Source organism: Diprion similis, chromosome 12 (assembly GCF_021155765.1).
Source record: "Diprion similis isolate iyDipSimi1 chromosome 12, iyDipSimi1.1, whole genome shotgun sequence".
NCBI classification, from domain to species: domain Eukaryota; kingdom Metazoa; phylum Arthropoda; class Insecta; order Hymenoptera; family Diprionidae; genus Diprion; species Diprion similis.
In genome coordinates this window covers 15,620,356-15,634,752 of record NC_060116.1, presented here as the reverse complement: position 1 = coordinate 15,634,752, position 14,397 = coordinate 15,620,356, and the positions used below count along the sequence as shown (strand labels likewise).

At 37.0% G+C, this 14,397-nt stretch overlaps 2 protein-coding genes across 4 annotated transcripts; one reads left to right on the top strand and one right to left on the bottom strand.

Moving 5' to 3' along the window:
- Positions 1-853: 853 nt before the first annotated feature.
- On the top strand, positions 854-8,036 carry LOC124413454 (transferrin). The gene is made up of 15 exons (XM_046894040.1): positions 854-1,562; positions 3,055-3,163; positions 3,275-3,408; positions 3,516-3,649; positions 3,761-3,905; positions 4,010-4,167; positions 4,252-4,373; positions 4,450-4,601; positions 4,693-4,939; positions 5,039-5,187; positions 5,298-5,468; positions 5,610-5,708; positions 5,799-5,914; positions 5,988-6,143; positions 7,768-8,036. The coding sequence occupies exons 1-15, from the start codon at positions 1,478-1,480 to the stop codon at positions 7,957-7,959; spliced, it is 2,169 nt and encodes a 722-aa protein (XP_046749996.1). The 5' UTR covers positions 854-1,477; the 3' UTR covers positions 7,960-8,036.
- Positions 8,037-8,066: 30 nt separating this feature from the next.
- LOC124413451 (cytoplasmic dynein 2 intermediate chain 1) lies at positions 8,067-14,030 on the bottom strand. Of its 3 annotated transcripts, none has more exons than XM_046894034.1 (17): positions 13,837-14,029; positions 12,613-13,416; positions 12,426-12,542; positions 12,160-12,344; positions 11,748-11,901; positions 11,528-11,668; positions 11,273-11,413; positions 10,878-11,186; positions 10,611-10,783; positions 10,395-10,501; positions 10,187-10,299; positions 9,965-10,116; positions 9,691-9,839; positions 9,554-9,612; positions 9,283-9,437; positions 9,068-9,200; positions 8,067-8,947 (listed from the first exon to the last, which is right to left on the bottom strand). In XM_046894034.1, the coding sequence occupies exons 1-17, from the start codon at positions 13,846-13,848 to the stop codon at positions 8,825-8,827; spliced, it is 3,027 nt and encodes a 1,008-aa protein (XP_046749990.1). In that variant the 5' UTR covers positions 13,849-14,029; the 3' UTR covers positions 8,067-8,824. The 3 variants fall into 3 exon arrangements, with proteins under 3 accessions (XP_046749990.1, XP_046749991.1, XP_046749992.1); XM_046894035.1 differs by having other exon boundaries at positions 12,160-12,338; positions 13,837-14,028; XM_046894036.1 differs by lacking the exons at positions 8,067-8,947; positions 9,068-9,200; positions 9,691-9,839 and having other exon boundaries at positions 9,296-9,437; positions 13,837-14,030.
- Between the last annotated feature and the right edge of the window lie 367 nt (positions 14,031-14,397).

Sequence of the window (14,397 nt, the reverse complement as noted above, 5' to 3'; positions counted from 1 at the left end):
TGTATGCAGTATGAATTACCTAAACACTATCATAATTAGAATGAATGTTAAATAATGTTGTAAAAGTTAAATGATGTTTTTAAATAATAACTGTATGACATAAAGAACTGTGTTATTTATTTCTGTCACTGTTTATTAGGCCGTTAAATTGACCCGGATTATTTGTTACTAAAATCCTGTTTACGGCGTCAAATAAATTGAAGAGAAAAATTTTAGAATACCAACGGGAATTACAAGATTAAATAGGTATCAATTATTATATCAATTATCTAAGGGTCGGTTAATTAATCCGATCGTATACCGGCAAGGAAAAAATTCCCATTCATGCTCCCGACAGAATAATTATAACGGTTATTATTATCTATGTACGAATGCAAGGACTGGAATCAGAAGAAACTACGTTGGCGTCAACATCATTGCAAAAAATTAACTCAGTCAAGACTGAATTAAGCAATTAGTAAAAGAACAAAACGCAGTACGGAATACATGGAATCTATCGCAATCGTCTCCTTCTAACGTCTCGCATCTCAATTATTAATAATCTCTTTCCCAATTAATAACAAAACAAGCAATTCCACTTCACCACGATTCGACTAATGACTTAAATTTTTCAGAAACAAGTAAAAATAATAAGGAATCGATTCAACACGTCGCAGTGAAAGACTACATGAGCGTACGAAGCGAAAAAAATTAGGCAGAGAGTGAGAGGTGTTTTATTAAAAATCTCTACCACTGGGCGACGAACTAGACGGTCTGTATTGCGGTTCAAGTTCAGTCAGAATTCTTTCGCCCAATCGAGTCTGGAAAGTGTACAACACAAGCGTGTATCTGTCTGGGGGTCTAGACTGTTGGTTCGTCCGTTGGTTAGTCGTTCGGTCAGCCTCTGTGCGTGCATGGAGATTGCGGTAAGACGTATCGCGGCTTGTTTTACAATTTCGTTGGTGATTATTCGGTCAGTTTTCAGCCGTCCAACGGTCTCTCTATGGCAACGGATCGCTCATTTTCCTTAGACGCAATTAGTGATATCCCTCGTGATTAGAGTCGGCTCTATGAGTGGTGCCGGATAAATTTTTCGGATAAAATGTTAACGCGTTAATTTTTTGCATATAACGTAGGTACGTATAATATAGGGCCATGCAAATTTGCACAACCGCGTTGAGTTCACACGTGATACATCATTGCATGCACGGTGATTATAACCGTTGACTAATCAGTTTTACGTGCCTGTACTGACCGCCTTTGGCAGTGAATGTTCAAAGACAACTTATACTTGCAACAATAACATCGCGAAGCTAACTCGGACCGGCAACAAGTGTTTTTTCGCGGTATATAAGTTTACTCACAATCAGTGTTATATTATTAGTTCTGACAATAAAAGTTCACGGTTATCTATAATTCCTAAGTTGTCGGGGTCAATCTGTGAATAAGACGAGAGGAGGATATAAAATTATATTGAATTGCACCGTATTATTCCACGATGAGAGAGCTGAGCTCACTGCAGGCTTTCTTCACTTTTCTGGTTCTGCTTTTGAACGACGGTTCCGTCAACGCCGAAGACAAATGTAAGCTGGAATTTGAAAGGTTGAAGAATAACATGACTAGACATGTGAATTAAATTTAGTGGGGTAAATATCGTATATTGCAATCTTACCGAATTAAGTGTTTGCAGCAGTAGGCAAAGCAGCTGCCTGTGTAATTCGAATAGCGTAAATACACAGGGGCGTTTCAATACAAATAGCAACGCGGATGACCTTTGGATACCACTGTTACAACGTCGCAAATGACTAAATGACCGATACAGAATGTATAGTGGTTATATTTATAGCTCAGACTTTTTTCCCGTCATCGTGATAGCTTCTTAGAAAAACCGCCTTTTGTCAGGGTTGCAGAATACCTGCTTAACAGTACCAAGGATAATAAAGTCTACCGGCATAGATCGTAAGAAAATTCAAAAATGTCCGATCGAAGGTCCGAATTACAACCGTCACTATTTCCGCGCAAGTTTACATGTAGAAACCTGGCTGTAATGCCACTAAACTTTTAACTTTTGCTAGAATCTTGTATTGCAAATGGCAAGGCTAACTGGTATGATCGTAATTATATATATATACAGTTATCCGTATAATAAACATAAATGATCGTGTGTATATATCTGCATCCATACAACCAGCATGTGCATATCGTCTTTACACCGACGAATTTATATCGTATTCTTGCCAAACTGGTAGTGCCGGTTCAGGTTTAATAAATGTTCGGAATTTTGGTTGCAATTAAAGCAGCGGAACGTCTTTTCTTATCTGTGTATTTTTTTTCAGTTTTCATGCAATCCAACAGGAAATTAATCACTTCCTCGGCATCCGTACGCATCGGCGTTCTTTTCATGAATCCGCACAGAGGAACGATGAATTATTAATTAATAAATAAATTAATGTAACAGAAAGATGCGTGAATGCGGCTGGCGTGTTTATCTCCATGTTTCTTATCGATAATTGCGTAGAGCTTCCAGCTGTAACGTTGTACTGACATCACTCGCATATATTTCGTTAGATACGTTAGTTTCCATTTATGGAAAAGCAAGATAGTAAAAGAAAGATAATAAATAGAAAGTAGGCGAATACTTGACGGTCGAATGAGAAAGGCTGAGCATTTTTTCAGCCTCTAATTAACAATACACCGAATATCCCTGCACGCCGGAAGTTTTATCGGCTACGTTTAATTCAGTTCGATGCGGTTCAACGACATTTTCACATCCGCGATGTATCGCGGTTTCCGTTTCCAGTTTATATACGTGTATAAATTATAACTTATAAACTTTTTGCCGCATTTTTTATTTCACGACTGATCCCAATTTTTAACGGATTGCAGTCCCGAGATACCGAGAATCGTCTGATTTGGAGTTTTTAAACATCCTTTACTGCGATACTTCCATGCAGGGATGCAGGCGAATATAATTATCCTCAGAGACTTGAGGACAGTTTATTATAATATTTGAATGCCAAATGATCCCATAAGTATTTTTTTTTCTTTTTTTTTTTTTTTTACATAATTTTGCAGTGAGATTATGCGTGGTCTCGGGGAAGCACACCGACAATAGGATAAAGAAAAACTGTCCAATCTTAGACAGGCCAGAGAGTGGAGTAAAATGTATCATAACAAAGGATAGGCAAGTAAACATTGATTCCTACCTTTAAATACGGAATAAATTACCGACAGTTCCGGTTTGTTGAATTATTAAAAAAAATGTTATAGTATTAATAATTGTCGAATGCTGTAGATTCGCCTGTCTTAGAGCAGTTGGCGAGGAGCTCAGTGATCTAACGGTCTTGGAACCCGAAGATTTAGCCGCAGCTGCATCCTCGAGAGAATTCAATATTCTAGTCACAAACGAGTTAAAGTTTTTCCCCGAAAGTAAGGCATTGCGCTCAGCATGTATTCGTTTTTACATATAAATGCCTTATTTAAGTGTGAATATGCAAATTGTTACTTATTCATAAAAATTTATTGTCACTGTGTAGAAAAGTACCAGTATCAAATTGTCGCACTGTTCCGTACCACTTCGGGCATTCAAGATCTGAGGAATGTTAGAGGAAAGAAATTTTGCCATCCTGGTTATGAATCCACCAGTGACTGGACACCAACACTAGCTACTGTTAGTAATTATACAAGGGCATTATATTCCTTTGCATAATTGGTAGATCGGGGATGAATTTTCTCCAACTAATGTAGAATTAATAACTTTTGTCATTCTTCACTTCCGTAGTACTTTGAGAATACAGCTATTGAAAAGGAATGCGATCCGAATAAGACTTCAATCGAGAATCGCGTCGCAGCCGCATCAAAGTTTTTCGGAGCTGCCTGCATGGCTGGACCCTGGTCAACGGATACGAACCTGGACAGTAAATTAAGTTAGTGAAATTGATATTGTAAGGTCAAGTTCTACACGTGCAATTAATAATGCAATTAAACTTGTGAGCAATATATTTGATACATTTTCTCTATGCGAACGCAGAATCGCAGTACAGAAACCTTTGCGCTCTTTGCAACAATCCTGCGGGATGTTATTCGGATGATAAATATCACGGGCGAACAGGAGCGCTCATGTGCCTGACCGATGGCGTTGGTGACATAGCTTGGGTTCGAATAGCCGATGCACAGGCATGGTTTTGGGTAATATTTACAGTTTTTCCATTCGTCAGAGTATTCGCAGTTAGTTTTTAATTTGTGCTTGTGACAGTTGATGTAATTTTTTAGGCACAAAGTATAAACAAAGACGACTACAGGTACTTATGCTACGATGGAACAACCCGGTCTATGCAGACCGAAGAACCTTGTCCGTGGATAGCAAAATCTTGGCCAGTTGTCGTGGCAAATAGGTAATCGCACTTATTCTGAGACTGTTTCCAAGCTTTTTGACTCACATTTACCAATATTATATGCTATTAATTTTAGTAAGAAAAATGAGAAGGTCTTCAACCTCATGATGACCCTAGATACCCAAAACGTACCATGGCATGGTGCTTTGGTTAGACTTTTAGAAAACTATCACTTGGCACCGATAAATCGCGACGATTCTGAAACGCCAGAGGATTACTTGAGGCAAGGTAAAACGAGTTTTGTCGATTATTTTTTGATCCCTGAGTATTATAGTTTTGTAGCTATTATGGAGGTCTAATTTTATTTCATTTTTAAAAGTGCCTGGATTTCTGAGCGCCAATACCCGTACTCCTTGTAAACCATCTCGAACAATCCAATGGTGTGTCTCGTCAAACGTTGAACAGCGAAAGTGTATGTGGCTTCGTCAAGCTCTTTCAGTTTATGGCGATGAACCGAATTTATCTTGCATCGCACGTACAAGTAGGATGGCATGCATGGAAGCTGTAACACAGCAAGAAGTTGAATTGTTCGTTATAAGACCGGACGAAGAACTCTTAGCTAGACAGTAAGGAGAACCTGATACATAAATCTTGATTCACACATAATGTAATAGTAATCGACATGACCATCCTTAACTTTACCTTTTTTTTTCTCCATTGGAAAGGAAAGGATTGAAGCATGTCGTTCATGTATTTACAAACAAGATAGAAGATATGAACAAAGTAGCGGCAGTGGTGAGAAGCAATTCAAAAATTAACACTCTCGAACAGCTCCGAGGATTGAAGGCCTGTTTCACTGGGTATCAAAGCATTGGTGAATATTACGAACATTTACAATAGAGGCAATAGAGGTCGTTTTAATCTGAAACGAAAAGTTCGTAATGAAAAATCATAAAAAACATAAAGTGTCTTACGTTTCAACAGGATGGAACGCATTCGTATCAATAATGAGAAATATGTCTGGAAGCAACTGGGATCCGTTAGACATAAAAGCAGTGTCAAACTTTTTCAAAGAAAGTTGTGTTCCGGGTTTGAAAGAAAACTCGATCAAAATTGATACAGTTCCTTCGAATCTATATTCTCTATGCAAAGAAGGTAATTCAGACAGTCTGTTATGATAAATCATGAAAAACATCATTACATCAACATAAATCAGGATATCGTTTCAATCAAACTTATTGAAGCAGTTACTTATTTGGTAGCAAACTCACTTCAAAATTTTACACGCTTGAACAGGCGCTGAATACAAAGATGAAACAAGTGCTTTCAGATGCCTTGTAAATGGAGGTGGGGATGTTGCATTTATCAATCTAGATACTGTAAAGAAGAACACTGGTAAGATTTCGTGGGAATCAGTCAAACGGAATTAGAAATATAGAAATTATGTATGGAGTTTGACGTTAACTGCTCTTCCCATACGTTTAGGAACTCAAAATCAACAGACTTGGGCTTCTGGTCTGAAAGGTAGCGATTTCAAACCAATTTGTATCAAAGAATCAGACCCAGATTCATGCTTTCTTACCTGGACTACACTTGGTTCTGTGAGTAGATGTTCATAGTAAACATACCGATCATTTCTATTCTAGCCACATGCTTCATAATGACTAATTTCAGGTAATGGTTAATCAAAACATATCGTCAATACGATTTGAAGAAATATACTCCACGTTACTTAAGATGGATCAATTATTTGGAAACACATACACAGAACAGACTCCGGCTTTCTTGTTGTATGGAAGTTACGATGGAAATCACAGCATCATTTTTCCAGTGAGTAACTCAAATGTCTATTTGGATCATATAACACCCTCACACATACAATCTAGGGGTCTGTCAAGTCCTTCAATTTTTTTTGAAAACACTTGATTCTTTTCCAATCCGTAATAAAGCCAGCCAAGTTCGCAGTAAGCCCATGGAAAATGTTGGCTTCTGAAGGAAACTGCTGGCTTGCCATCAGAATTCAGAGCCACAGCGCCAATGTTCGATTGGTACATGCTGTCTTGGAATTCGTCAAGTTCCATGTTCAATACTTCGTCAATCATTTGACCGGCGCTTAATCTGTTAATAACCATCCGTGCCGGTGCGTAAGCATATATTGTCTGGTCGTGACCTGATATCGATACGCAGCCTGTTTGATCCGCAAATATTCCACAGCCAGGCACTGTAGCAGCTGGACTCATGTAGCCATTCAGTTTCCCTTGATTACCTGCTGTTGAAGTACCGGCAGCCAATCTTCCTTTTCTATCATATGCCACCGCTCCTACTCCTCCTATCTTGTTGAACAAAGAATACTAAATCTTAACATAAATCAAGCGAAGCAAGATTATAATACTTTGTATTTAAGGAATTGATGAGATTCTAAATTTATCAGTAAAAGTATTTATATACCTCTAATAGAGTTGGTTCGAACGTGTTGACTAAATTGGGTTCGGTCTCACATTTTTCTTCGATCATTTGACCGTAGTAGGGACTACACTGTGGAAATTGTTTTAACACAACGGTCTCATACTTAGGCTTCTTGTCGCCTGCAAGATTTGCTTCGATATTTATCGTAGAGTCAATTTGTGGTTCTTCTTCCTCCTCTTCATTCTCCCCATCAAGAGACGGAGACGGACTTGGAATGGGAATAAGTGAACCTGGTGGCAGAATTGACATTCCTGATTCCACAGCAAAACTTTGCGCTCCTTTTTCTGCCAGTAAAATGTGATCCGTATTGTGCATAACTAATCTTGCCAGACTTATGGGATGTTCTATGTCTCGAACGGCACCCACAGATCCAAATTGAAAACCACTGTCCATTATGCCCGCATCCATAACGACGTTACCATTGTAATCTAAAGAACCACCGAAGGCACAATTGAAGTACTTCTGACTTTCCATGTGGCAAATAGCTTCCTCCACTGCGTCAAGCACATGTGAACCTCTTATCAAATTCGTGTACGCCTTGATCGCTGCTGTTTTCACATCTTCCAGCATGGCGATTCGGTTCTTTTTTGGAATTCTACCAGCTCCGCCGTGAACAATGATGACAGGATCTTTTCTTGGTGGTAGTACAAATCCATCGACAGTACCTTGCTCTGTTTTTGCCTTGGCTTTGATTTTGTTGACCCATGTACAAAAGTCACACATAGTTAATTTAACTTTTTTTAATCGAATTCAGATACAAATTTTTAGGTTTAATTTTGAATGATTTTTTTATTTTATACTCCTAGATGAATGTCATTGAATTTAGATTGAAAGAAAGGATCTTGACAAGTTTGTAGCTTGCATCTCATTTCAGTTATGTCATTTAAAATGGTTGAAGCTGATTTCAAATGTCTTTTTATGTGTAACAATTAATTTATCATTTTACTCTCTGCATAGTTACTTACGTTTTTCTTTTTGTTTTATACAGGAACAAACACAGCACCTGCAAAGTGACATCAGTCATGTCCACCTTGACAGAAGTTATGTGCAAATAGTAGAAGACTTAATAACAAATCCACCACATAGTAACGCCAGAAAATTGCATTTTGAACCTTTTCAACTGTGTCTGATGTGTATTGTACTTAGCATTATAAACCGTGGAATGAGTCAATTTATATAGAGTTTGAGACGGCAATGATGGCTAAAAAATTGAATGCAATATTCCATAAGTGTATTAATAAAAGTCTGTTTACGAAACTTCTGCTTTTTTTTTTTTTTATCATAAACATGATTTTATTTTACAGCTATTCTTAACTAATATCTACAATTTTTGTATTAAGAACTGTGCTTAATGGACGGAGTGATATTCGAAGCTCTTAGTAGAACTCGCAGGTATAATAACAGTGATCAGTATTATCGTTTTAAATTAGTGTTTTACACAGGCCCGACACGGGGAATTCAACAATTCATAAAAGAACAATAATTAGATTTTAAACAGACATATCCGTACTGCAAAGATTGAAATTGGACCCATATCATTGGAACACGGTTTATCGGACATGACGTGCATAATTCGATGTTATTACCACTTTTTATAGTGCATAAGTTTTACTCAAGAACATGTTCAGTAGATAACTGTTGCAATTCTTATGATTGCCGAGACATGATATTTCATTATTATTGCACTAATTACAATAAATTAAATAATGAAAACCAAAGATTCATTCTAAATTTTAGCCGATATCCAGTCTTACAATTCGTTAGGTATAAAGATTGTCATATACAGATGTATATATTCTAGACTATATTTGAGTAATTATCCATCACATTCGTTTCAGATGGGAACGCCGCGTGATTTGAACATGAGGGTTAAAATTTATCAGATTTTCTGCACTCAACTCCTAACGATTTTACGTACCTGATATTCGCAAATAATTTGAAATCCATCGATCGACGAAATCGATTCAACAAATAAAAGACTACAAAAGGCGTTTTTTTAAAACATACCTATCGTACATTACGTGGAGGTAAAATTTGACTAGCGATTACAAAATATCTACATATCTTAAAAACGTTTCAAGCTCCTGGTCGGATTCATTTCTTTGACTGTAGCTAAATTCTTTCTTTAACTTGTGAATCTCGATCTGACCATTATCCATTCCAAGAGCCTGAAATTCAGAATATTCCAAATTAATTTAGCCACATTAGAGATTGAAAGTAAATTACTCATAATTTGCATAAATATAACAACTTCCGAGACTATTGACAAAGTATAAATTATAACTTACCAAATATTGGTTGATCAAATCGTGATCAGTTTTGCACGGGGACAATTGCATACTCGTTATGTATCCCCATTTCTTCGTCGAAATGGTATACATAGGATACATATCACTGTTGCTTAGGTTCCATATGTGAATTCTGAAATTGAGAAAAGGGTTGATTTGCACGATGAAAAGAAGCTTCTGGTCTTTGAATGACTGTAGATACGTAATCAACTCACTTGGAGGCACTGTCCAAAACGAAAATTGTAAAAGGCTTGGATTTTGACCACTGTACAGATTTAACTGGGTTTTTACATTCATCGTCAATTAATTGCAAAAGAGCTCGCTCGATCTTCAGTGAATGAAGTCGTATGGTGCCATCGTCACACCCCACCTAATGGAATTAAAAATTGATAGTTGGGTAAAAAATTGAAGAAACAACAGAGCTTTAATAACATTATGAGGTTTAAATGACCCAGGTGTATGAAGGAGAATTATTTGAATTTTTACCAGAAAGTAGGATCGTTTAAAAGGACATCCTTCAATACATCGAGTGCCACCACAGAATTCTGTAATTCAGTACGCATATCACATTAGCATAACGAAACTGCTCTAAATTGATAATAATATATTATTGCATAACTGACCCATTTCATTCCCTTGGTAAACGTTGGGTGCAGCTTTGTTGCCAATGCACGTCGCATGCAAGACGCTATTTGTGTTAGTAGCCAGAAATAGATTGTTAGTATCAATGCTATCAACATGCATATCAAAATAGCCGGTGAAAATTTTTTCCCTGAAATATATCGAGATATGAAATTAGGTATTCAGGTATGAAGAATCCAGTATTGTTTGTCGATTTAGGGTCTAGCTGTTGAAGGACATTTGAATAACAATTGGGGAACTCGTTTTTTCACTTACAGCTTATCCCTTCTAGTGTCTATTGAAATCTGTTGGGTTTTCTGAAGTCGAATGTCACCCCATTGAGCCAATCCTAAGTCATCCGTGTGGATTCCCATAGTGTATAATACACTCCAAATTATTAATTCTCCTTCTTCGTCTAAAGTACAAATCTGAAAGTTACATCACAGGTACTGTTACCAAAGTGTACAGCTTTCTTCAAAGTGAGGATATCAAACTTACTTGAATTGGTGCAAGTCTGTTGTAGCTTGAATTCGATGTGTCTTTTTCAATGTGAGATACAACACGAATCGCGACAATTTTGGAACTGTGATAATTATCATTGATACTGTCGGCTGGAACAAGCAGTAAAAATGATGGAAAAGTGCATTTTACACCGAATATGCAGAGTGTGCGGATTAAATTGAATTACGAGGATTCGCTGCTTTACCTGTAGTGTAAGTTGGTGATCGCAACACCCAGTCCACCTCATTTACCTTATCGGTTACTTTTTGATGCCACATTGCATCTTCTCGAAGGTCCCACAGATTTATTGACCTGTTGAACAATCAAACGTTGAAATAAAAGTCATTAGCGAATTTTTAGGACTGAACTTTCAACATCTGGTACCATTAATCGGTACTTTAATAAAACGTAATGTACATACCCATCTTCTAGACCTGCAAATACGACGTTGTAATTCGTCGAGTGAAAACAGCAAGCTGTTACAGAACAAGAGGAGTAAAAGAGTTTCACTGGCCTCGACGGTTCTGAGATACTCCAAACGCATCCAATGCAACAGTCTGTTAGATAATATTCCTTGTTCGAAGTTTCAATTCCCTGTTATGATTTAGTCAACTTAAGAATCTGACATTATTTTGACGGCATAAGAAAAGTTCCATGGCTTGTACAAGATACATATTCTTTTTTTTACCTCACTGTTCAGAGTGTGTATCGACAGTAACATCTTATTCAAAGTCTCTGAGTAATGTATGAGCGACACTCTTCTGTCAACTAGAAAAGACACCGAATCAACAGCAAGCTTAATGAAGCCTTCGCTGAAGGGTAGCTCGTGCAAATTAGACCGAAGTACGTTTCCTCCAACTTCTTTTTCTTCTAACAAGGAAAGCATGACTTTCCCTGCTTTACTCAAAAACTCATTCAGCTGTAGAATATCGTAAGTCGGTAAGTTTGGTATGCTCGTTTCATCACAGTCTGTATCTTCACCAACACCTATTTGTTCCTAATAAAAAATATATTTCACGATCATTGCATTGAGTAGTTTCATCGGCAGAGTTGAACGTTTAATACAACTGTATAGAACCTTACCAATTTAAACAATTTCACATCTTTACTGTTGTTCAAATTTCTTCTACATGTTATAGGATGTTGGGTCCATTTATTGCTAAGTTCGATACTCTCGGTTTGCGTTTCTGCGTCAGGATTGTCTTCGTTGGTTTGTACAGAGATCTGCAAAAGTGTGCGAATTCACCATAATGTTGGTTTTACTAAACTTAACTTTACAGATAATACATTTACATCATTGGTGAAATTTTCATAGACTTAATTGTTCAATTTCCATACCTGTTGAGTATTTAATCGTCCATAATTCAGTATAAAATCTTCATAAGCTATAGGCGTGTATTCAATCAGAGACCATTCGACATTGTCCAATTTGATCATGTTCAACAATTCTTCTCCTCTTTTAGATTTTGAAAGCAATTTCTAGATTTGAAAAAAATTAGATTTTCTTAGCCAATATAGAGATTTGTGAAGCTTACAACATGATGATGTTTATTCTTACCTTTCGTACTTTGTCCTCTTTTGGTTTTTGAAAATCAATGAAAGATATTTGCGATACAGGCGGAGATTTAGTAAAATCTCCAGATCTCCCATCCTCAAAACCTTCGTCTGTTGATGATGGGGGTAATGACCTGTTTTCGGGTGTATTCTCGTGCCTGACCGAATGAATATTCGTATTATTTGGCGGAAATAATAATAAATAACAAAGCTTTTTTTTTTTTATTATAAGTAAGATCATTTATCTCTCGAGAACTGAAAATATTTCAAGCGTTCATGCTGAAAATGATAATTAAAAGTACTAGTGTGTATATTGTACTATTTTTTAAACTATCTTTACTAAAATAAAGCAATCATTCACAGTTTTTCGTGAGTAGCTTTATTACTTTTGATAATTGATTTTAACTATAGCGAACCTATACGATCTGTTAATGGGCTGTCTTAATTCTGGCAATGGCGGTGCCTTCGATTGATTCATTGACATAGATTCTATGCGTGCAGCTCGTTTTCTAGCCTCTGTGAGTTCGTAGTGACCAGAATCCAGCATATGCTCCTCTTCGCTTCTTCGTCCATCTGCACTGTTTATCGTTTTAATCTGTAACTAAGGAAATCTTCAGTAATTTTATGTCCAAACAGCAAATTTTTATACTTTCGAAAATAATTGATGTTCTGTTGAAATTACCTGCTCTTCTCTTTGCATTTCAATTGGTTCAGGTTCAGGACTCTCTGAGATTTCCTGTTCCTCGCTAACGTTTGACACTTCGCTATCAGTACACTCTTGAAAGTCAGATTCGTAATCCTATGAGTAGAAAAATGTTAGAACAAACTTAATCCAACTACAAATAACCAGTTGAAAAATTTTAAATTACTTCAAAATCATCTTCGTATTCATAATCGTCGGTATTGTTGTTTGTCGCAGTTTGATTTTGCTCTTCAAGGGATTTTACCAAGTTATTGTCTTTCTTTGACAGACTATCATTTGCAGCTTTATCGGTCTTTATAGCCTGGTGTAACACCTTTATTTCGCTTGGACTAAGAGTTCTGGATTTTTTGCGTTCTCTTGACGCCCGTCTAGGCTTCTTTTCAGCTGATTTATAAAGACTCTCCGACTTTCCTTCTCTCTGCTCATCACGTGTAGGCACCGAACTTGTTTGTGACGCAATAACTTGACTAGACGTCCTATTCGTAACAGCGTTCGAGCTTCTAGCTGTCTTTGGCAAATATATCGAACTCGATCCTCTTTTCTCTGAGTAACTTTTACTCGCTTTCTCTTTTGATTTATTCCGTTCCACTGCCGGAACATTCTTCAGCCTTTTATCTGCTTCTACTTTCTGCCTATCTAATTTTGCTCCCAAGGTTGTGGTCCTGCTCGTCAACTGGGCTGCAGTTCTCGGAGAGCTGGCAACAGTACTGGATCTGGATGTTGATCCAGGACCATTGTGCCTGATTGATTTGTTTTGAGAAGCAGCGAGCTTATCCTTCGAACTAATCTTGCTAGATGCCGGCTTGTTGGAGACGTTCTGTGGGGTTTTTTGCAGTTTCGAATCTCTGAGTCTCGTGAGTTTTGAATCTTTTGAGTCAGACGACGGCAAGACATCGGCAGATGCATCGCCCGCTTGTCTATTCTTTGTTTTCAATACAGTACTCGACCCAGCAGTTTTCTTTATCGCTCCCTGGTTAATAAAACAAATAATACAAACTAAAATACTTTAAGCCACTGACGAAGCATTGTTATTGTTATTATTCTTACTATTATAGTTATAATCATAGTGTTATATAGCAATGAGAATACATTCGATATATCACAACAGTTTATTTGCATTATACGTGAAAAATGTCATTCTAAAATCCAACTGTGAGAATTGTTTAGAAAAATGATTGAGAGTTGCTAAAATACTGTGACATTCTTATCCCCATAATTGTCTATTATTATATGTTTCCACGACGAATGTTCGTTGGAATAAAATATTCAAGTTGGCAGAGAGGTTATTCGGTGAAATATTATGACAGAAATTCATCGAGTGATATATTGTGTACAAACTATTGGTAACGTGGTTTTTATAGATTGAAAATACGTATTTATGTCCACTCACCTTGCTTGACATTATGTGGTAAGTGGTTAATTGATTTGTTTTGACAGTCGTGAGGTCGCCATGATGTAAATTGTAAACTGTCGTACATTCACGGTTTCATATCACTGCGATACGTGTTCTGCTCCCTCGGTAACTTAGGGATTCCCTTTGCCGAACTGCAGGGGTAAAAAGATCAGCTACTTCACTGAGCTTACGCCTTTCCTTGCAAGCTTCTTCCGCTGACACGCCACAGATGTAGACATCAGCAAGAAACGATCAATCGGCGAAATTGAAATATTCGTACAAGTTAATAAGATTTTCAATTCAATGGAATTGATTCGAGCTCATTGTGAGAGGTGAAGAAAAAAAACTGATTTCACTTCCAAACGAATTCTTCTTGATTGAAAATCTGTGGGGAGTTTAAAATCGGTTAATTCATCTTCCTTCTAAATTTGAATTTTGGAATATGTAGTTAAATTAATTATACACGATTTCAATATGCTTCTAGAAGAAATTTTTTCAGTTTTATTGACGTTGATTATATTAGAGTCTGGTTCTCTTTGATTATTTCAGGTAATTCTG

Bases quoted from the DNA above. Each gene is read 5' to 3' on its own strand.
- LOC124413451 (XM_046894034.1), bottom strand. The intron at 12,543-12,612 runs GTAATTTAAAAT...TTCTACTCATAG, and splicing joins AATACGAAGATGATTTTGAA to GATTACGAATCTGACTTTCA. The intron at 11,669-11,747 runs GTAAGAATAAAC...TTTCAAATCTAG, and splicing joins AAGAGGACAAAGTACGAAAG to AAATTGCTTTCAAAATCTAA.
- LOC124413454 (XM_046894040.1), top strand. From the start codon at position 1,478: ATGAGAGAGCTGAGCTCACTGCAGGCTTTCTTCACTTTTCTGGTTCTG. The intron at 3,650-3,760 runs GTTAGTAATTAT...TCACTTCCGTAG, and splicing joins GGACACCAACACTAGCTACT to TACTTTGAGAATACAGCTAT. The intron at 4,374-4,449 runs GTAATCGCACTT...TATTAATTTTAG, and splicing joins CCAGTTGTCGTGGCAAATAG to TAAGAAAAATGAGAAGGTCT.